General features: G+C 35.7%; 2 protein-coding genes across 13 annotated transcripts in view; one reads left to right on the top strand and one right to left on the bottom strand.

The window, feature by feature from the left end:
- The first annotated feature begins 1,049 nt into the window (after positions 1-1,049).
- Positions 1,050-3,980, top strand: LOC122572271 (vacuolar protein sorting-associated protein 52 homolog). Its single transcript, XM_043737055.1, has 9 exons — positions 1,050-1,421; positions 1,557-1,732; positions 1,815-2,199; positions 2,270-2,452; positions 2,531-2,656; positions 2,754-2,938; positions 3,021-3,105; positions 3,181-3,384; positions 3,460-3,980. Exons 1-9 carry the CDS (start codon positions 1,188-1,190, stop codon positions 3,883-3,885), a joined length of 2,004 nt encoding a protein of 667 aa, XP_043592990.1. The 5' UTR covers positions 1,050-1,187; the 3' UTR covers positions 3,886-3,980.
- A 197-nt stretch (positions 3,981-4,177) lies between these two features.
- Positions 4,178-23,418, bottom strand: part of LOC122572270 (mucin-5AC) — a 28,988-nt gene continuing 9,747 nt past the window's right edge. For 10 of the 12 annotated variants that reach the window (XM_043737043.1, XM_043737042.1, XM_043737046.1 and 7 more), the window contains 7 exons: positions 10,966-12,659; positions 10,143-10,702; positions 7,877-7,992; positions 7,319-7,456; positions 6,593-6,797; positions 5,539-5,760; positions 4,178-4,951 (listed from right to left, as the gene is read on the bottom strand). In XM_043737043.1, coding sequence (XP_043592978.1) covers positions 4,863-4,951; positions 5,539-5,760; positions 6,593-6,797; positions 7,319-7,456; positions 7,877-7,992; positions 10,143-10,702; positions 10,966-12,659 — 3,024 coding nt within the window. In that variant the 3' untranslated portion in view covers positions 4,178-4,862. Of the gene's footprint in view, positions 4,952-5,538; positions 5,761-6,592; positions 6,798-7,318; positions 7,457-7,876; positions 7,993-10,142; positions 10,703-10,965; positions 12,660-13,808; positions 13,950-23,418 lie in introns of all 12 variants that reach the window. The other 2 variants (XM_043737054.1, XM_043737053.1) reach the window with 2 other exon arrangements.

The following is a 23,418-nucleotide window of genomic DNA, read 5'->3' as shown; positions in this document are numbered from 1 at the left end:
CTTACCTTAAATTCCAGATAGAAATGCAAGCTGCGTTTCAATATCGTTCGTACTATGTAATTCCTTTGCTCTTATTAAATTAAATTAACAAGGTTTAACAAGAGAACTATTACACTTGTCTCGTACACTTTTTATACTTTTCTGTATACTAAATTCGGACATTGATACAATTTTTGATCTATAGAATGAATCAATTGAATCGAATGATAGCCTTACAATACAATAAAATAACTAAAATATGACGTTACAGTGTAAGTTACACAATGGTTCAAGTTGAACTACGGTATGGATGGTAGATCGATAATCGGTACAACAGGAAGCATACCAACTTAAATATGCACTGTGAGCTGATAAATACATTCAAACGTAAATGTAGACTAAACATGACATTATTGAGACTTTGTGTTTCTCGTTCTGGAATATTATATAGAATACCGATCTCGAAACAAATCAGATTTTTTTATACATATTTTTAACTATTGTAATTAATTAACTCATAAATTACTTGTTGAAATTAATGCTCGAAAAAGGCCTTTGAATAAATATTTCTTATTCATTTATTTAGACTTGATGGTAAGACTGTGTTTTATTTGTTGTAATTCCATACGAAACTTTACTTTTAATTCAAACCACTATATACTGAATCGGTAATGTCGCGTGTGACAAAGATGGTAAGAGTCGAATGGAATCGAATCGAATCGAATCGAAACTACAAATATAATAAATTTTGTCATATAATATCAATGATAATAAAATAACTATAGTGTCATTAAAAATATAATATTATTTCTATTATTACCATATTATTAGAGTAAAATATTAGTAATAGAAATGATATTATACGTATAATATGAATGTCTCTTTTATATTATTAATGCCACGTTTCCACGTCATCCCACATAAAATTTAAATTATTTAAAAAATTATTATTAGGAAAATTATATCCTGAATAAATAAACTTTTTTACGTATACATACGTATTTATTTGTAATGATATGCTTGTTCTTTATTTTATCTGTGGCCCAGTTCCGTCTAACGCGCGTGTGACCAATGAGAATGTGAGTGACCATTGTGACAGTTCTACAGGTGAAAAAGGTTTGACAGCAGAGTAAGGAATGGCGTTTATTACTGTACGGTATAAATCAATTTAATTAATAAATTAATTAAAGAAAGGGAAGATTTGTAAAATGTCGGGCGAAATTGATATCTTTGAAGATAATGAGGTGCAATTACCTCAAGATCTTGGAGATGATGTTGTTCAAGAAGTTTTGAAGACTGGTACGGATTTGCGTCAATATTCCAGACAAATTGAAAAAGAATTAAAAGAAGTGGAGAATAAATCTATTCAAGACTATATAAAAGAAAGCGAAAATATTGCAAGTCTTCATAACCAAATTGCTGCATGCGATAATATTTTGGAGGTTAGATTTTAATCTGCATGATTTACCAGTATCTACAATTTATAATTTCTAAAATTTGATTACGACTTCAAAAATAAAATATATTAAAAGACACGGTGTACGATCTAAAATGCATTTCAAAAATTTTGTTTACAGAAAATGGAATCAATGCTAATGAGTTTCCAATTAGATTTGGGAAGTATCAGTTCAGAAATACTTTATCTACAACGTAAGTCTGTAGCAATGAGTCAACAATTGTCTAATAGACAAATTATTAGAGGACCTCTTAGTCAGTTTATCGAAGATATGACAGTGTCAGAAGCTCTTATTGCGTAAGTATTAAGAATAATGCAAAGATAATATCTCGTTTAAAAATTTAGAAATACTCTTAAATTTGTAATTATAATTTATTAGGGGAATAATGGATTGCCCGGTGACTGAAAAAGAATTTTTGACTCAACTACAAACATTAAATCATAAAATAAATTTTGTAAAGGAGCAGAGTTTTAAAGAAGCAAAGTCATGCTTAGATGTGAAAGATATATTAGAGAAACTGAAAGTAAAAGCACTAGCAAAGATCAGAACGTATCTTTTAGAACAGATTTACAAATTCAGGAAACCAATGACAAATTATCAAGTCCCTCAGAATAATATGTTGAAGTATAAATTTTTCTTCGAATTTATTTTAGCAAATGAAAGAAACGTAGCTGAAGAAATTTGCGGAGAATATATTAGCACAATGAGTAAAATATATTATTCATATTTTAAGTCATATTCTTCGAGACTAATGAAGCTGCAGGTAAAATAATAGTATCAAATCTTAAATAGAATGATAATCAAAATCTCTTTCTAATTACTAAATTATATAGTTTGAAGAAGGAGCAACTAAAGATGATATGATGGGAGTTGAAGACACAGCAGGAAGAGGTATTTTTCATAAAACTATATTAAAGCATAAGGGTACAGTATTTTCTATAGGTAACAGAGGAGATGTATTAACTTCTCAGTTGGAAGCACCCATTATAGTACCTCATACTGCGTCTAAAACAAGGGTGAATATAGAAATTATCACTTCTAGGATAAAATCATATATGGAAATATTAATACAACAATTTTTTTTGTGTTTATAGTATCATTACGAAGCTTTGTTCAGGAGTGAACAATATGCTCTTGTAGATAATGCTTGTAGAGAATATTTATTCTTAACTGAATTTTTTAAAGTACGTGGCGTGCAAGCAATGGATATCTTTAATCAGGTAAGATACTTTTCATTGTTTATGTCAATTCTAATAAAATGAACAAAAATGAATATATAAAGTTATGTACTACCATGTATTAATAATATTTAATTAGGTAATGGGAAAAACAATAAATCTAATGGTAAAAAATCTGCAATCTTTTGTGGAAAACTGCTATGATACCATCGCTTTATTCTTGTGTTTACATTTAGTAATGCGATATCGCTTAACTTGTCATAAAAGAGCGGTACCAGCTTTAGATAAGTATTGGGATAACATGACATCAATAATTTGGCCTAGGTATTTAGATCAACATAATAATATAATTTTTAATATCTTAAGTGGAAGTTTAAATATATATATTTTTTGTTTGAATCTTTAGATTCGAATACGTTTTTCAATTGAATATTCAAAGTATAAAAAGTTGTGATCCATTGAAACTCACTCAGGAAACAGGACCACATTATGTAAGTTTATAACATTAAAGTACATGTTAACGTAAGTTTTTAGAAATAGTAATAGTTCAAGAAATTTATATGTAGATTACACGAAGATATGCTGAATTTAGTGCTGCAATGGTTGGTGTAGTTGAAGGATTTCCTTGTGAAGGGGCTACGCAATTATTAGCGGAATTACGAGAAGCCGTGCAATGTTTCCTACTAAGAATGGCAGCTACATTTTGCACAAGAATTCAACAACTAGTTTTTCTCATCAATAATTATGATTTGGTTCTCGGTGTATTAATGGTAAAACAATTAATTTATTGCACTTAATTAATATTGTAAAAAGAAATGTGTTATAGATGTAATCATATTCTTTAGGAAAGAACACGAGACAATTCAAAAGAAGCAGAAAGTTTTCGCGATCAATTAAATGCGCGTTCTTCGGAATATGTCGAGGAAATTTTAAGTCCACATTTTGGAGGTATAATACAGTTTGTCAAAGAATCTGAAGCCATGATCGAGAAGGGTCAAGCCGATGAATCGAAAAGACAAGAGGGAAAAGCATTGGCTCTTGTACAATCTTTTACGAATAATTGGAAACGTGCGTTAGAAGAAATTAATCATGAAGTATTGAAATCTTTTCCTAGTTTAGTACTTGGTACAGCACTGGTACAACGTGCAATGACGCAGGTAGTGCAATATTATCACAGATTCCATAAAATCTTACCGCCAAATGCTCGTACACAATTGACAAACTTCCATCATATAATGGTGGAAATGAAAAAATATAAAGCGAATTATTAAAAAGAATAAAAGAATTTTTATTCAAATCGGGCAGAATTATCGTAATAATGCATAACATTATATCAATTTTATTATTAAATTTCGTCGATTTAGAACGTAATGTAATTGTAAATGTTATATATATTTATGAATGGAAATATTATATACTTTATTTATAAATTATCTTTACAAAAATAAAAAATAATTTTATTATCAATATGATTGTATAATTTTTATCTCTATTCTATTTATTGCATATAAGACGAAAGATAGTAATTAGTCAAATATTGAAAATAACATTAGAAGGCAATAATTATGAAAAAACATAGACTGTACATTTATTTATAAAATAATACATACTATAATAATACTAATTATGGTATTGCGTTACCATTCTATACAATTGGGCAATTAATTTTTCGCACTTAGTGGCTCGTATAGCTTGAGTAGCAACATGAGCGATTAACACGCATCTATGTTATATAAATTAGTCTTTCTATTTGTTTATGCCTTAAAAAAGACCTCGTTACATTTATGAAATTTCACAACATCTATGGCAAATCCTGTCGATTTATCCTTATTGTTGAACTTAATGATAGTTCTAGAGATTTATCTTTTCTTCCTTTCCCGAGATACCTATGTTTTTGTCTCAATTATGATCTTTTTGAGACGGATACTTTAATTCTTTGCGATTTACTGCAATAATTCCTAAGCGTTAAAAATTCTTTTTCCTTTTACTAAAATTTTATTTTCTTCATTGTCGCTACATATTTCTAAAAACAGAACGTTTATTAGGCTAGTATATTATTCATAAATTATTATTAGATTATCACGTAGTGCAAACCTAGTCTAAGATTATTATTATATCTTTCTTTAGCAAATCGCAAAGAAGTAATAAGTATAAGAATATAAATATTTTTCGTGTACTGTGACTGACATATGCATTTCCTCTTAAGACGCCTAACTTTTCAAACTGAATGTAACCAATGTTGTAGTGGCTATAGTATGCCGTCAATTGCGTGCAAAACTCCATTTGTTGCTGGTATATTATGTGTTACGACATGTGCCTCGTTCACTCGTACTCGACCTGGAACAACATAGGAAATAGTTTACAATCTTTCTTCATTACAAAATATCTTCTTTGAAAGGTTGTTTCATAACGGTAATTACTAAATGGAAAGCAATTAATTTGAAAATAATTACAAGCAATTATAACATTGAAAGTGAAAGAACAATTTCAAGGGATAAAGATGGGTGGGGCAGCACGTATGCATCCATTAAAAAGAAATTCATTCCATATCATACTTTAATGAATACGTTATGGGGCGAAAGGGAGCGTTTAATCACGAGGTGGGGGAATCACTGCTAAACGAGCAAATAGGTTATTAGGCCGCCTATTTTTTCACCGTTCGCGTGCCAGACTATAATTTTTACGGGAAGGAAATTCTTTGAATTTTTCTAGCTTAGAAGATTATTATTCAATACATATGTTTCGTTCAATTAACATAACTTTGAACAGGAAATCAAGAATTCAGATTCGTTAGTCATAAGTAGTTAATATTTTCTCCAAGCAATTAAATTTGTTACTTTAAATCTTTATTAACTTATTATCTATTAACTTTTAAATTAAAATCTTAATACTTTATATTTTATAACAGAATATCTTTCACTTACCACCATTTTTGTGAATATGAACAGGTGACTGAGGACGAAGGGTATCCTTTTGCAAATAATACCTCATACCAGCTGTATATAGGGTAGATGGAATCACGTGTCTCGAAACAATCGTTTTCGCAGCTTCTGGTCCGTCTTCTTCCGTCCAAACCGGTGCTCCGTCCTTCGAAGATGATTCGAAAGCGGAGTCCGTTGGTGCGAAAACGGTGAAAGTTTTAGGTCCTGCAAAGATTATTTCCGCATTACTGAACTGTTAATAATTTTAATTTTAGCACCTAAATGTTATCATAATACAATCGTAGACAATTATGACAGCTTCTGTTAAATTTGTCTTGATAAATATCAATGGAAGCTCGGATTATTGAAAATTTGATAAACTTTTATTAAAGTGAGTTTGAAAATTTCATTCAGTCGACTTGAGATAATTTATTGATTATTATTATTAACGCATATTTCACGCTTTAAGTATAACTCATTCCCTTCGAGCTTTGCTTAAAATGTATCCTTAAAACGTACAGAAATCAAGTTACATAACTGTTACACGATATGGTGATAATTAATGAATTACGAATTATTATATCCACGTATTTTTAAATAAAATCTTTTGAAAATTATAAAATACCTGGCTATATGTAAGTCATTAAATAACTATTAGCCATCTATATCATTAATAGATACAATATTACGAGCACTGTTATTGGGTAAACGCTCATTAACCCTTCAGCGATGGAAAGGTTTCGTCAGAAAGTAAACAAGTTCTACGAGTGATGAAGCATCGCAAACGATGATTTAGATAAGTTATCGAACGTGTACCGGTTATTTGAATCATCATCAATTTCTCATCAATTCCTTTTTATTACCGAATACAAGAAATCCATAAACTACATCTTATCCTGTGGCATTTCAAAGAATCAGGCATGATTGATATATAAGTCAATTCTGTAGCTGATAGTAATTTAACAGTTCCCTGCAATTTTATGCGTTCATAAATGTGCGTTATTATTTATTTTTTATTACTTATTATTATTATTATTATTTATTCTATCCGTCTTACCTGATAAAGTATCTTGAAGACCCGAGATGTAAAGCATTTTAAGGAAGTTGGTGAATCTTCTCTCGCGGTCAGCCTGCAACGTTTGCACCAAATCGCCAACCGGAAGAGGAAACATCACCCTATCAACGGCGTGGGCGACACCCTGTGGTATCTCGATGTCCCGTTTATTCGATGCCACTTTCGCGCCATTTATCGTTGTCACCTGCTTGTGAAAATGGACAAAATAGCATAGCGCTGTTAACGTCGCTTTCTGCTTAGATCAATGTTGACTTTACTCGTTTTATAAACGTAACTGTTCTAAGTAATCATCGAGCAGAGGGAAACGAACTTTCGTCCTTGAAAATGGAGAGTTATACGCCTCTAACGCCGAGAATTTAAATAAAATTACACAAAGCTAATCAAAAAGATCTGTGACAGTGATCATTCGTTTGAATCTTTACCAATTTTGGATCCCTAGAAAAGAAAAGATCAGACGATCGTTCATGTACGCACAATGTTACGCATTATTAACGAGCGAATGGAATGTTTCCATCGTTTTCCAGAAGGTCGACTAACTAGATCAACGTGAAACGATCGATCGAGCAAAGCGGTGAATATGCAGCGCTGATTATGACTCATCGATCCAAAAATGAGGATCGATGGAGATAAATCGCCGTTAAGGTCAGTGAGATTGTCAACGATAACATAATCTGGAATTACGAGGTCTCTGTGAAATAAGGGACATACCTTGATGTCGTTCCATTCATGGTCGTGCATTGCGTATTCGTTCACTCTTAATTGCGTTCCAGCTAAGCTAACGCCAGTCATTTCATCTTGCAACGAATCGATCCTGAAGGCTCCTGGTATCACGTGGTGCAGCAGTAACTGCAAATTAACCATATAAACCATATAAATTCCAGCGATATAGTCTACTTAATCATCGTATAGTAGACCATAATTCCATTTAAGGCACAGCGGTAGTTGTAAATTAATCATAGAAATTCCATCCAGGTAAATTTTATTTAATCATGGTAAATTACTTTTACCCATAATTCTATTTAAGAGAGAATTAATGATCATGATGACACATGATAATGTGGCATTTCACCGTGACGTTAACTCCTTAGAAATGTAACTATATTCTGCAATCCAATCAAAAATTACTACTTATCAACGTATCGCGCAACTACTCTTCAATTCGAGGATGGAATTTCGTTTGCTCGTCAGCAGCTAAAAAGATGATTCTCGCGGGATTAATATCGCAAGCGATCGTTGCCGTGTTATAAATCAACAAAGGTGGCGTACCCCGCTAAGAAGTCGTGGATTATCTCGGAACTTTTGCTCTGCCTTTTCTGGACCACCAAGTTGCACCAAAAGCGTCCTGAAAGCTTTGTCTGTCGGGACAAATATTGTGTACGGCCCTGTAATATCGCAAAACAGTTTTTATAAGCTTAACATTAGTTACTTCTCTTGTAACATCGAATCATATTCATTAAATTCAAATGGTGGTACAAATGATCGGTTCGAAAGTGTTTCGAAATAAAATAACAGAAGCGATCGTCGCGAAAGAAATTCGAGACAAACTTCGATTACATGCTACTTTTTCCAACTCGTAGATTATTCTTAAAACGTAGACGATGAATCTCAGATGGAATGACTCGCTGTTTTATAATCCTATTTCAAGTATTCGTCTACGTTTCGCACGATATTGTGTAACTCGCTGTAGCTTGGCGTCATTTTACGATTTACGACAGGGCGCGTTTGTTCTGGATCTGGCTCGAGAGACGTCACGAGAGTGACAAACGCATCTTTCTCAATCACGAGGATAATTATTATCCGGTCGTTTCTCGCCCAGCGTGAAGGGACACCGTTACGCTTCTTTGCTTTTTAATCGACGGAAGTGCACTGTTTTTCCGTTTGTCTGACACGTCGATAATTGGATCTGGCTGTTGCACGATCTCCTCCGACGCGTTTCTCCACCGCTTATTTTCACAATCGTTTTTAATTGCCTTAGAAACGACTGGACATTGTCCGACTGTCTAGATTATTACTTGCGTAACATATCCGTGTAAATTATAAATTATACATATTTAATTACGTATTTATAGTTGTATAATTATGTAATAATTGTATTTATAATTTATACGTTCAATAGATAAGTATATTTATAAAATATTTGTGTTATTACGTTTTCACCGTCAACGTTAACGGAATGAAGATTGCTACAGGCGAATTTATCTTCAGTAATAGAACATTTTAGAACGTTCAATAAAGAGCGATTGTACAAAACACTGCAAGTGTCAAAGTTGAAGAACTTTGATTTCTTATTGGAGAATGTTCTACATACTAACGCGAATAGAAGTAGCATAGAATTTAGGTGGAATTTTATGTTCTGAATAGTTGTTAACAATGCTCGCAGATGGTGTTACAACGTCGCCTCTATAGAGAAAAATGTAAGCGCCAGTAAACTTTAGTTAATTGTTTCTCGGCTCCTATCTGTGTTTTTATCTGTCTAAATGAATAGAGCATTGAGTTTTCTGTACAATTAAAAGGCGGCAAGTACAGGGTTTCCCACAGATTCAATTTTTCTTTTTCGTGAATTTGAACTGCATCGATGCATAAAGTGTCTTTTCCTCCTGAAAAACCTGTTTCGTGGTACCTATGGCTTAGTCTCTATAGGCACTCTTCAATTATCGATCAACCATCTTAAACGTATTAACAGAAAATGTGCTAAAAATTCAACCTTGTACCTATTTCACGAAACGCGAGTATAAAAGTATCATGAAATAAAAGATGAAAGACTAACGAGACTTAAAATAAATCAGATCGTGGATTCTTCGGTATCGTATTGTTTTTGTCCGCGATCGATCCTTCGATAAACCTTAATTAGTCGTTCGTTGTTAGAGCCATAAAGGTAACGTAACAGCAAACACGGTGACTGAATTTATAAATCGAAGATAAGAGATGTTACAAACGTTCGATCAAATCGATGGCTTATATAGGTCAATTAACGCAATACCGTAAGATGCAATTAAGCTGACTTTTGTAACTTAAAGGTTCGTATAACGAGGTAACGACCATTATTGTTGTTGCGATGAGGCAGGTTCTGTCGAAACGTTCAGACAATCCGTGTGAACATTTTTCTAATGAACGTCGCTTGGCTAAGTTAGATGTCGAGAAGAAGCAAAACATTTGTACAGATTATAAATCTTCGTTCTCCACCAGGTTAATGTATATGGAAGTTGAAGTTCGAGTTTGAGTAGTTTAACGAAAAAGAACTTTGCCGAGTGATTTGTCGAAATCCAAAAGATTTCATTCGTATTAAACGAAGACACTGCAAGTTTCAAAATTTTCATTAAAAAGGCACCATAGGCTAGATTACGGTTGCAATTTCGTGTTAATCTTATTCTAATAACGAGAAAACATCTATTAATTTATCCATCAGTTACCTTGCAACGTTCAACTTCTCAGTGATATTTCAAAATTTTTACTTGAAAAATTCTACATGTCTCTGTAACATTTTCATTTCAATTTTGCTATTAATTTTAAAGGAATGTAATCGGTCACTCACCAGTTTCGTTCAACACGTTGTCCAAACCCGACTGCCTCAAATATTTCGCCATGGCGAACAATCCTTCCCTCCTAAACAACGTGTTCAAACTCTCGTGTATCTGACTCCTGGTTGAAGGTGATTCGATCGCCGATGAGACGGTGGACCTTTCAAAGCTGTCCTGATAGATTATATTCTCGTTGTGTAAGGTGGTCGATGGCCTCGTGGTGGTCGGGATCGTCTTGAGGGTCGGCGAAGTTTCACCGGTCGGCCTGGTGGTGAAGTGAATGTAGGAATTGGTCGACTGATGCGAGAAAGTCGTCGGCACCGATGGAAGTGTCGTTGTAATGATTTCATTGACCGGAGCCATGGTCGGGATGAAGTGACTCCTTGTTACACTTGGATATTTCGATGTCAATCGACTATCGTGATCCAAGGAGGTCAATTTAGGGGTTGTGTTTACGGTTCCAAGTGAATTGTACACGTGGCTGGTGACGCTCGATGCCGAGGACAGATATTTGTCCGTCGTGGGCACGGAATTTGGTGAAATTGTCACGTGAGGGAAATATTCTGTCGGTTTGCTGGAAAAAGACATTGTTTTGGTTAATTAAACGTGAATGACGCAAATAGTTATGCGATAGATTGTACACGAATACAGTGGACGTTAAATTAGGATCATACACAGAAATTGCCTAATTACAATATGTAAGTAATTACGATTACACCATGTAAATACTTTCGTAGCCACTGTAGTTGTTAGATTAAGATCAGATTAAGATTTTTAATGGTGCAGCATGAGAAATTAAAAATTTATTGAATTAAATTAATTTGCTCTATCGCATACCTCTCCGTATACCTCGACGAAATAGAAGTAGACCTCGGAGTAGTCGATCTAGGGCTAGTAGACGCGATACTTTGACTCGAGGCTGTCACACTCTGCCTCGTCGAAATAGAATTTGGATCCAAGCCGGACCCGAAATTCTGAAGCGAAGTCACAGTCGTCGGATTCGAAGAACTCGGTGGCAACTTTAACTCTCCTTTCTTTATCTTCTCCACGATAGACTCGACCTCGCTTCCCTCTTTCTCCGCGTTCCCTTTCACCCCTTGCACCTTGTAACTGCCATCAGGTTGCTCCTCCAATACCACAAACGTCACCTTCTTCGCTGGTAGACTCTGAATCGGTGCTTTTCCAATTTCCTCCAGCTTTCCGTCGCTCTTCTGTCTAATAACCTCAAAGTCAGCTCCAGGAGGAAGCACACCCCTAGTCAGCTCTTCGAAAATAGCTTTCGGTGGCTTGATAGTCGTCGTCGAAGTAGTCAGCGCCAAAGTAGACATAGTCAAAGTGGATCCATCGGTAGGAAGGTTAGACGTTAAGCTGCTTGAAGAATCAATTAATTGAATCTTCTTTCCGTTAGGAAGAACTATGTCCCTGGTACTGACGTTCCTCACGTCATCGTCGATAGATTGAGCCAGAGCCAGCTTCAGTTGTTTCAACAAAACGTCTCTTTCCGATCCTAAGGAAGCAGACCTGGTCTTCGTCGTGACGGTCTTCGAGGTTACTGGCTTCTCAGTCTGATATATAACCTTGATCTGAGGCTTTGGCTTACCCTGTTGCACAAACTGATTCTGCTGCTCCTGTATCAAGCTCAATAAATTCTCTGGGATAGTGGGAGTGACTGTTACCTTTTCTTGGTACGTTCTGGGAGAGACTGCAGTGACGATGGTCGGTTTGACGGTCGTTGTGGTCCTCGCAGTTGTCGTTGTTGTGGGTGGAATTGGTGTGGTCGTAGAGAACTTCTTCTGATGAGTAGCTATCGCTTTCAGGAACAGATCTGTTTCGGATGAAGTGATTTTTCTCGCTGTTGGTAGCGATACGAGAACAGGAGACGTTGCAGTACTGACAGCAATCGTGCTGGCAGAAGTGACAGGAACTGGCAAAGGAGTAGTCGACGTGAGTTTCTGAAGCTGTTGGAGTCTCAGAAGCTCCTGCTGCCTTCGCAGCTCCTGTTGTTCCAATAATAATTGTTGCCTTTGCTTTTGCACCAATTCCAACTCACGTTGCTTCTCTAGATATTCTTGCAGCTGTAACGTCTGTCGATCGCTGAACAAAGGTTGTGACAAGTCTTGCTGAAGGTTCTGAAAGTGGCTATTGGTGTTCTGATACTGGCTACTAAATTGCTGTGGAAATTGTTGTTTGGCTGGTTGAGATTGGAATTGAGTCTGAGCGTTCAAGTAGTTTGGATTGCTGAGTTGTTGAGCTATTTTTTGTTGCTGTTCTTGTATCAATTGCTGTACTTGTTGTTGCTGTTGATACAGCTGTTGAAGTTGTTGCTGTTTTGCACGATCTACTTTGTATTTGGCCAAGGATGGGTAAGACGCGCTGGTTTGCGGCTTGGAGGCAACTTGGTCGAAGGATCCTCGAGAACTGATCACGTCTTGGGGTCGACGGAAACGTTGCTGGTGTTGCTGAACGTCGCTCAATATTTGAGCCTGTTGAGAAGCTGAGAGACGAGGCCGTGGGTCATGCGACGGATGACTCTAAACAAAATTACATACATATTCGTTATATTGTTAATATATTACGTTTCTTTGCATTTTCGCTGATCATGTGAGCTTCCGAGAAATCAAATTGATCAATGTTATTTCTATCTTTCATAAAGTTCTCAGTGTCACATTATCCAGGTACACAATTGGTGTCCAATATTTCATTAAGAAATCTCACTTTCGTGAATTAGTTTCTAGGAGGTAACATACAGGAGGTACAATTTTCCATGCATTCGATCATTGTATCTCTTAGCGGATTCGTACATCTAAAAATAAGATAAAACATTGTTTACCACGTTAATAGGTACTTAACAAATTTGTGAAGGAAGAAAAGGCGTGTAATGAGCACAGAAATTTACATAAATTGCGGAATAGTCAATGATCTACCCTAGTCGCACGTTTAATCACCGGCGGTTATAGATTCTGCAATTATCTGCAAGGCAATCCAGCGCGTATTCGCGATGATTAATCATCAGCTTTGTTCGAGGAAGAAAGAAAGAGAGCCCGATGTAATTAAGATCGCGATAATTAGCCGAGGCATTGTTCTAGGCTCCCTTCTCCGTGTCGTTGTTGTACCAGGGGCTGTGAGACAATCTCCTCGACTCTTCGAGAAAGTATAACTCCGTCGCGGTTTTCATTTCGCAGCGTCCTCGCGTAATAACTCGTTCGACGATCTCGAATTTAAATTGAAATCTCTTCTACCACCTCGGTACGCGCGGCGACACTGTTTCAAGCTTTTGCCATCGCGTTCCTTTGTTACCTTTCTCTTTAAATTAAAATTAACGCATAGCTACGTGCCAAGAGTTGCGCGTCGAAGAGAATCTCTTCAGTCCATGCGATGAAAAGTACATTATCACGAGTGCGCACGAAGAAAAATATTATGTAAATGATATTTGTACAGGAAATTTCTTTCTATTTAGTCGTTAACTACGATAGGGCATTGATCAATCTGAAATTATGTTTTTTAAATAATTGCTTAGCAAATAGCAATTAGATCGGAAGGATATTTGAAATTATAATACGATGAACAATATGGATAAAAGTTACGTTGGTATCATTATCATAAATTACGAGTTAATGAATCTCTGGCCGTTTATCAACTAGCTTGCTTGCTACCTTACTTGTATTTCATTTTGTTTTTACCTGTTGTTTCATTTTCTTTCTAGTCGACCAATTATAAATCCCAGTGTGCAGTTAACGCTTTGCTGACTACTGATGACGCTAGCGTGACGTTGGCGTCATGACCCGGGTTGATCCCAGAGGTGGGTGACATTATAGCGGTGTCTATGCAAATCGTCGAATTTTAAGAAAAGAATGCCACACATAATGGAAGGCCACGTGGATTCGGTCCAGCAATCAACGTGTTAAAGAGAAATGCTCGAGATAATACGATCGAAAGTCAATGCCATCTATAGAAACCACTGTCATTGTCATGTCGGCTGTTACTAATTGCCGTAGTACGTTCTAGTAGTCTCCTAAATCTCGTAATAACGCTGACGGTAAATGTGAGTCAAAGGCGATCAATCACGTGGTGTCTGAATAGACTAACTGGTAGCAAGATAAACAGGCTAAGACGAGTAACTGGAGCAGGTTTTTGCCTCTCGCCGAGGCCAGAAAAACGTGAGAATAAATGCAGAATGGAACGTGCTATTTGAGAATTAGACAGGGAACTTATCATAGTTGTGCAGTGAGATAATTATGCAATTTAAATTTTTTGATTTTTTAGTATGGTATTGATAGATTGGATATGGTGGAGATAGATTTGCTTACGAAAACGATAGATCAAATATTCTTTTTATCGAAATGGATCTTAAAATTTAAGGAAATGATACAATACTTTTACGCGTATAGCATTTGACTATCGATAAAAACAAATTTATGATTAATATTTATTTATGAGAATATAATATAATTAACGACTCTGTCACATTTTTACAGCCTTATGTTTCTCTGGTTTTTGCTAGTAATAAAATGGTTCAATGTGATTAATTTCATTTTGCAAGTTGATTAATTAAATAGACACAGATGATCGATTGATCTTCATATAGGATTTGATTATTACACGTAAATAGAATGTTGTGTTACATAACGATAATTTCAACACCAGTTAGTAAAGCAATAACAATGTTTTCCTCACTCGAAAAAAGTATACCGCGATGTTAGTTTTCTCCGCTTACTATTGCGAAAAGTCTCTGTCTCCGGTTAAGAGTAATTGAGGCTTAGAAAGTGGACGTTTTAGAGAAACTATATGGATCTATGATGTCAACAATAAAACATTCTTCACTTCTTGCACCTATTTGCATGCAATCTTAAACCAGATGACTTCACGAAAGCATAACGAACTTCGTGCATTCTTCTTCTATCGCGATTCCTCTTTGAACCAAACTATGTGCGTTTCGTTCATGAACCAAGTATTTATGAAATATAGTGTCTCGGCTACTACTATAAATTCTATTCGTGTACTTATTCCTCTATACATATACTAATACAAGGCTAACGATAATTAAAATTCATATTCATAGTTTCGTATCATTAAAAATTATCGTTGTAATAATAGTTGCAATTATGAAATATAACGCAAAGTTATTCTCGCGATTCAACGTGCTAGAGTTTCGGTAATGGAATTTCATAAAACGCGTAAAAGTTCGCAGTCTACTGATCAAACATAACGCAGGTAATCGGTCAAGCAACTCTGCTTTTACAAATTAAACTCTTCCTCGAAGATTTCATCGGTCGCGATCACTGACGTAACGAGATCACGCGCAACGATTGCAGTGCTGTCCGCGGATCGTTGGCCACGGTTTTCCCACAGCTGATGTGGAAAAAAATGTAATCTGGGCGCGGCTTCCTATCTCTCTCTCCTATTAACGATCCACGCGTCCGCGTGTTTCTGAACTATCTCCAGATATATCAACTGACCAGACAACCGTTCTATAGATCGGCACGATCGTGGATTTCCTTCTGATATCACAAGGAGAACGCCTTATAAGCGATCGTGTTTCAACGTGCAGTTGGTAGTGAACGGATCGTTTAAAATCGAACGTGGAAACAGTAATGGTCGGTGAAGTTGCGTTCTGTCTATTCATGGGGTTGTGGAAGCGAAGAAGAACGAAGGAGAAAGGTGGCGGGTCGAGAGTCATAGTGGTGTAAGTTGGTTTGCTCGTATTTTGCATAGAATGGTTATCTGTGTTCGTGTAAAACGTAAGGATCTCGTTGGACGATGTTCGACGATCGCAGGAAAACACAGATGCGATACGTACATTCTCGTCGAGTTTTCGATTTTAATGTTATTTTATGGCCGCGAGGAAATATTTTACTTTTAATATTATATTATGTTATATACATATATATGTGGCTGGATTAAGAAAAAATTGAGAAACGAATGAACTACGAGCGGCAAATTACGTCAAAGCATCAAATATTAGTTAATCTACGATCGACTGGTAAAAATATTTCGAATAGAGGGAAATGTGTTTCAGACACTTATACAATATCCCTTGTTACCTAAAACGCCACAGACTGCAACGATTCCATTCGATTAATTAAACCACCATCCTTCGCTATATTTCATTCGGCGATCAACGCAGAAAAACCATTCACTGGTTCTTTTTCCTTTTTTACAACTCCAAGAAGACGTTCACTTTCCACATATATCCATGAGGAAATTCTTTGCTATTACATCTTCGAGCAGCTTAGCCAGGTACATCCACGCGGAATATGCGGCCAGCACACTACCCCTATTATGCTAGTGATTGCATAATCGGCCTGCATGCACGATCAAACGCGTGCATTCACTACAGGACACGGTATAGTCCCGTTATATAACGGGTGCTCCTTCACTTTTACGCCCCGTAGAGTATGGCGTTCCTAGCGTTCAACAGGACAGAAGATTTCTGCCACCTTTCGCTTTCCTTCCGTTTCGCGGAATATTTCTGAACGCCCAGAAGTCATTATCTCTATATTCGGTAATAGCGCTCGAGATAGTCTTTTTTCCTTTTTTTCTTCAACGTCCGAACGTATTTCGTCGTCATTTCGAGATCCCTTTTACTTCGTCTTTGCTTTTTAGGTCGATGGTGCCCTACGATGGATCTTTCTGGATGGTTGAGAATCGGATCGAGAGACCGAAGGACAGAGAAATTAAAATATTAGAACATTGAAATATCGTAACGTCGAAAGATTGAAAAATTGAAGTCGAAATGACAAGGTACAGCCGAAAAAGTCTTAAATCTAGCTAAGACACGTATGTATATACTAATCAGGGCACCTATTAGTAACATAATTAGTTTACGTAATCCGCACGAAGTCACGACTCCTGCAGCTTAAAGTACATAATACGTAATAATATTCGCTTCGTACATTTATCACCGAGCGTTTACTACATGTCACAACTCCTACACAGATTAATCGCGTTTGAAACCCTTGAAGTGCTCCCTAATTTGTTTATGTAATCGGAGTAGTTCATCTTCCGTGTTAATTTGAGAACGTTATTCTTCAAATATTTCAAGAAATACAAACTGCTCGAAATATCTTGATAATTAATATTTTTTCTTTTTCTTTTTAAACACCTTATATACGATATAGTCTCTGAAACCGCATATCTAGAACGCCAATACATAATTCAAAGGAAACTTCTTTTAAGGAAAGAAGTTCGTTAAGGTCTTTTTCTCGTTTCTACGACCATTTTTATTTTCCAAACAGCAACATACGTGATCTTTATAAAATTTATAATCCATAAATGGCAGGCGGACAAAGTGCTTTCAACGACACAAGGCAAATAACGAGACGGCATTAAAGCGCAGAGAAAGTCTGTAATATTTTTAAACGGAACGATCTGTTCCTCTTCCCACGACTTTCGAAACTGGCGTTACTTCCTGATTAATTTCGATATGTTCTCTCACGTTCGAATAGTCTTGGTTAAATGAAATTGTCACTTTGCTAACGAATATATAAATCGCACGTTCCGGTTGCTTGGCGGTGGAAAAGCGCGCGAGGAATTGGTACACTTTGCGTTTTCATAATTGAGACACTTAGAAGGAGGCTGCAGCATATTTGTGGCAGTAATCTTTTCGAAACTTCAACTAGTAGATTTTATTGTGTCCATGAAATATCTCGCTGTTGGAGAAAAATTACTTTTTCGTAATTGAGAGACTTTCAAGGAGACTGCAAGACGTTCGAATCACCGATCCAGTCGAAACTTGCAACTGTCGTATTTCGTCATTGTGTTCGTGCAAATATTACACTGTTCGGATAATTTTCAACTACTTTACAAACACCGATGTTAATCTATTTAAAGGGAAACGAAAGTTTCGAATAAAAATATAGTAATATCTTTCGATTTCTATTCTTGCCAATCCCTTTTAGGATCCTCAATTTTCTATTAATCGATGTTTTGTAAATACTTTGATAGACGAGCGATTAGCAACTGCGTGCTAATGACACGAGGATTTGCAATAAAATTAATTTCGCGCAACCTTATAAGCCGGAACCTTATAAGCGATATTTTAACGAATCCTATTAACTTTTTCGATCTGCATTCTAAAAGGTATAATTAAAAGGCGCGACTGTTATTTTGAACGACTGTACATGCCATAAAGATGAATACGAAATCGCGAAAGTGTCCCTCTATCTTTTGTCTTTTAACGTATGCTTTTATCTTGTATTCTTCGTAGAAAGTATACCACCAGTTGATTGCTTTTACTTTCGATCGCACGCGGGATCGTTCGATTTTAGTGAAAGGACGACCTGTAGCATAACCGTTTAACTGGATTCTTCTGCGCGAGTTTGTATACTTGTTCCGTACCACATATCCTACGTTTTTTATGCCAGGATTGCAAGAAACGCAAGCAATTACATGGAATAATTTAACGAGAATCTCTCCGATTTATCTAAGATCTTTCATACACGGGGTGTCCTAGATTGTAATAGCGGAATAACGTTATATTTGTTCTTTCGCATATCATTCAATAAGTTAGCGTATTTATTATCGTAAAGTATTAATGGGAGTCGCCAACATGTCCCATTTTGTGCTATTAGACGGTACAAGTCGTACGGCAAACATTGCTCAACAAAATATTTACGTATATTATAAGAGAATCAATGTCAAACATGATCTAATACGTAATCAAATATTACGTGATAGCTGATCAATATTTGTACATTGTGCCATATAGTGCAACGTGTAATTTAGTGATCTCAGGGTGAAAGGTATATGTTAATGAGAAACATGCCAAGTTGTCAACTGTCACGAAGAGTGAACGATTGGAAAAAAGCTGTAGGAGCATGTACCCGGTCATTTGTTTTCTAAAATGGATCGAGTATAAATGATAGATAATGATAGACATTTCTTTTCTTGTCCCGATATTCTACACTGTTATAGCACAAAATAAAAGTATAAAGTAACGTAAAACGATTGTACGTTTTTTTCATTTCTTCTTTTTCTTTTTCTTGTGGTTTGCTATAAAAAAACCAATAATACGGACAATAGCCAATAATAAAAGCATAAAACTGTATATTACGCGTACAATTAAATTCTAAATCTTATCCAGATTAAACTATCCAATGGATTAAAGTATAGAAATTGGATTTTCTCGATAAAATCGTCTGCAGAAATTTCCTACTATTCCTCGTATACTCTAATGACTCCATTATGGATATAAGTTAGTTGTTAGTTAATAAGTTAATTGTTAGTTGTAACACGAATGTAAGTTAAATTACTAAAATAATTATTCAACCATTGTGTTTTTTCTCGCCGGTCAACAAGGCAGACATGGAAATTTCTCCGAGAATGGTTAACATCCTCCGTCTTCTTATAGAAAGAGAGAAATTTCACCCCAGGGTCATGCAGAAGTCGCACTTTCGATCTTACTGTCGTGAAACTACTTCTTCTCTTCCTGCACCTTAAGATATGAAGTTCGATAGCCGTGCACCGTTGCTTCGATTAACGTCGCCAGACTTCCTATCAATTTAAAAGGAACTGTTTGTAAGAAAATAGGCCGACCAACTTCGACAATTACGTAGGCTGGTTTTGTCATTGAGCATAGAGTATGTCAGAAACCTGGCGTTCTTTAACCTTTGATTCGTGTCTTCCAACGAGAGAGATTGATTAATTGAACAATGAACGGAACAGACGAACTTTTACATTCCTGTCTGTGAAATTTTATAGATAGGTAAAATTTAATTGCGTAATGTATTCAAATTTTATTCGTGAAAGTTTAAACACAGAGACACCGTCACCATGATTTTATATGTAAATACGTGTGAAATGTGACTAATGTGTAGTAAATAGAATTGTGAGTGTAGTAAGAAGGACGAAGAAGATGAAGATAAAATTCTTCTCAAAACAAAATTTAGGTCAAATTTTTTAATTTCCTTGGCTCAGTATATATATACAAGATATTGAATGTATTAGTATTATATTTAGTCTAATCTTTGAAAACATTTTTGTATTTAATTTCAAAATGCAAAGTAGCAACCGGCAACCAATTTAAGAGAAATCCGTGCCACGGCAGAACATATTAAGAAAATTTCTGCCGTTTAATGATGCCCAAATTTGGGCAAGTATTTCAAGAATGTCGTAGTAACCTTAATTAACCGAAATCGCCTTCTTCGTGGATCAAAATATAGTCTAAATACTTTTTCAAAAATTTGTTACTTTTATTTCAAGCATCCTAAAGCAAGGAATCGAACGAGTTTCTAAACGTATCATTTTCAGAGACGATTTACCTGTTCGATTTTCATTTATTTTCATTCTGGAAAACATTTCCTTCTAACTAGAAATTACATTGAGCATATTGCTGGTTAGAGCCTGCTAATCAGCAAGGTTTCTGGAGAAAGTGAGAGACTATGTGGCATCCTTCACCTTCACCTATTGTCCCGTATATTCGCCTTGATCTCACTTCGTGTCCTCGAGAAAGGTGAATCGAATCGTGCTATTTAGCACTACACTTTGATAAACTCTTCGAGGTCTCGGTGAATATTATTGAAATAACAGAGAATTCTCTGTGTCGAGTACGTACATCATAGAAATAACGAAATGAATAAGAAACAAATTGAAAGAATTCTTCTTTCGTAAAATTAGACGAAAAACGAGCGGAAATAGAAATTACGTATTGTTCGTAATACTAATTTCGAAACGAAAGAAGTTACGACAATGGGATGCAATAAAAAGAAATGGAGCGGCGTAATCCTTCGACGAAGGGAGCAAAAGCAAGTGAAAACGAAAATGACTATCGTAAATGGATTTCCTGCCACTGCTTGTTACCAATGTCGAGGGCAAGGTGAAAATTTTACAAAATTTTAAAGTCGCGGTTCTATTTTAACTTCTCCTAGCACGTTTTTTTATTAATTTTATAGAAGAAAAATAACAAAATCATATAGAAGTACCACAGATCAGTGTGATACGGATCACGTAGATCAAAATCGTGTAGTTATAACAAATTTACGTTAGAAATTTAAATAGATGTTGGTGTTTCCATGTACAGAATAAGAACGATTTGCTTGAAATTTGTCTCAATTTTGTGGCAAAGCTTTTCTCGAAACATTGAGAGACTTTGATTGTTGCGAGATCGCGATATAAAAATTTAAATACCGCAGCGGTATGCGTAGTATTAAAATTATTTCAAGTGCGATTGGAATTGTCGGGTAAACCAGAATAAATCAACGTAGACCCTTTCACCGTCGTTTGTCGGAAGGAAGAAACGATGAATTACCGCGCTCGATGGAGCATTCCGTGCGTGGAAACGGAAGCGTCAAAGACAAGCCTATTGGCGAAACTTCCGGTTCTTCTTCCTCTTCGTCCTACGTATCGCGGTCTGTCTAGCGGCAAAAAAGTGACTCTCGATTTTACATATGCTCACGGTCAACCTACAAAAACTCTCCGTAAGAGAAACTATTGGGAAATGTAATCGGTGTTTCTTGGATGTCACGCACAGGAGAAATGTCTGTAAACGCTATAATGTCCTAGACTTTATCGCCGAGCTCGTGAAAGTGTTGTTTGGCGGAATGACAGAAAAAGGCAGGGAACGTGTTTAACGAGATTTGTCGTTGACGATATTGAATAATTGACGATGTTACAACGTCGTTGTGCGCGAGAAATAATAGCGATAAAAAAAATCCCATTTTCTTCTTTGTCATTGGAAGATTGAAACCCAGTAATTTCAGCTTACTTCCCTGTGCCGCTACGAACCTGCTTTAACTTCTTTTCTTAAATTCCAGATATAGTTTCTGTACCTGAGATAAAGCTTTTATATAACGCAATGATACGTTTCTAAAAAAGGAAATTGAAAATTGCATGAAATTTATCTATTTGTCACGTTCCACCGATATTACTGTCGTAATGTCTTCGGCCGCGTTAAAGAAATATTAACGTGAAACTTATCGGTGATTAACCGAAGAATGTCTATTAAAGTTTTTATCCTTTAATAGATAAAAATTGAGTACGTTAGGAAGTTTACGACGCGACGTATTAAATGTTGGATAGCCGTGATGAACCTTACTTTCGTTTATTAGATGCTAGCTTTCTGCTAGCTTCGCCTCTAATTTCATGTTGCTAATTCGATTAGAAATTCTATAGGCAATCTATTATATTACTGTTTCGTTTCTATTTCTTTTCCTTTTTTCTTTTTTTCTTCTTTTCTTTTTTTCCTCTTTTCGTTTCGTACGGTTTCGTTTTATCCTTATTCGTTGTGAGATTTGAAAGTTCCTAAGCGAGTATTATTTCAATTATTGTAATTAACATATTGATCTAAAATCTTTTAAACGATCTAAATCTTTTAAATCAAAGATTTATAATACGTTTGACTGCGGAAGAAGTAGGAAAATTGTGACACGAGAAGAGGAGTTATAACAACGTACGAAAGTAGAACCGAGATGTTCACTATTCACCCACTAACAGAGTGACTTCTGGCCTCTGTTTCTGCCTTCACTCGCAAACTCCTATCTGATGTTAGGTCTTCCTATCTTCGTCTTTTGCAATATCAATTTCCTACGTCCTCTTAGCGGCATCTTCCTCTAATTGGCGGATTTCTCTCGAGAATTGAAGAAACCTTGCACCGAGAACTCGGTAATCGACATGCTTTGTTTCGGTATCAATGACCATCGGATATAGTTCATGAAATTTATAACTTTCATTTAGATTGACGGTCCATAGAGAATTGCGAAACTTTGGAAAACTTTGGAATGCGGTGCGCTAGATAAAAATGTAATAAAAATTTGCTGAAAATCGAATTGAACTGAACTATGAAGTGGAAAACTTTTTGTTGACTGATTATCTTTAGAAGCTGTCAGTTTGTTGAAACAATCTTGCGGAGTAAATTTTTGGAGATAAAGTACCGCATAAAGTTAGTATTAGGATTATGGAATAATTAATTGTAGCGTAAAAGTGACTGCGATATTATGAGAAGAATGAAGAAATAAGATTCTTTGTGTCCAGCGACGACGTTGATACGTTGCAAAGATGGAAGATGAGAGGAGACACAGCACAAAAACAGAGAAGGTAAACTCCACAGAGCGTTACTTATTACGCGGAAAACTGAATTTGATGATGAAGAGAAATCTTGGGGCTGGATCATTTCAGAATGATTGCAGAAACGTAATTAACGCGACTGTGCGTAATTAAGTACAACGCTTACTTTGAATTTCAAGCCATTATCTTAATTATCATTGTAAAAAGAATTCCTGTTATTGAAACAATACAAATCTTAAAATATTCTGTGTTATCAGGATATATTGTTGGTATTATTATTACATACTACGC

Source organism: Bombus pyrosoma, linkage group LG11, assembly GCF_014825855.1.
Source record: "Bombus pyrosoma isolate SC7728 linkage group LG11, ASM1482585v1, whole genome shotgun sequence".
Taxonomy (NCBI): Eukaryota; Metazoa; Arthropoda; class Insecta; order Hymenoptera; family Apidae; genus Bombus; species Bombus pyrosoma.
This window is presented reverse-complemented; position numbering and strand designations above follow the sequence as displayed.

Bases quoted from the DNA above. Each gene is read 5' to 3' on its own strand.
- LOC122572271 (XM_043737055.1), top strand. From the start codon at position 1,188: ATGTCGGGCGAAATTGATATCTTTGAAGATAATGAGGTGCAATTACCT. The intron at 2,657-2,753 runs GTAAGATACTTT...ATATTTAATTAG, and splicing joins CAATGGATATCTTTAATCAG to GTAATGGGAAAAACAATAAA. The intron at 3,106-3,180 runs GTAAGTTTATAA...ATTTATATGTAG, and splicing joins AGGAAACAGGACCACATTAT to ATTACACGAAGATATGCTGA.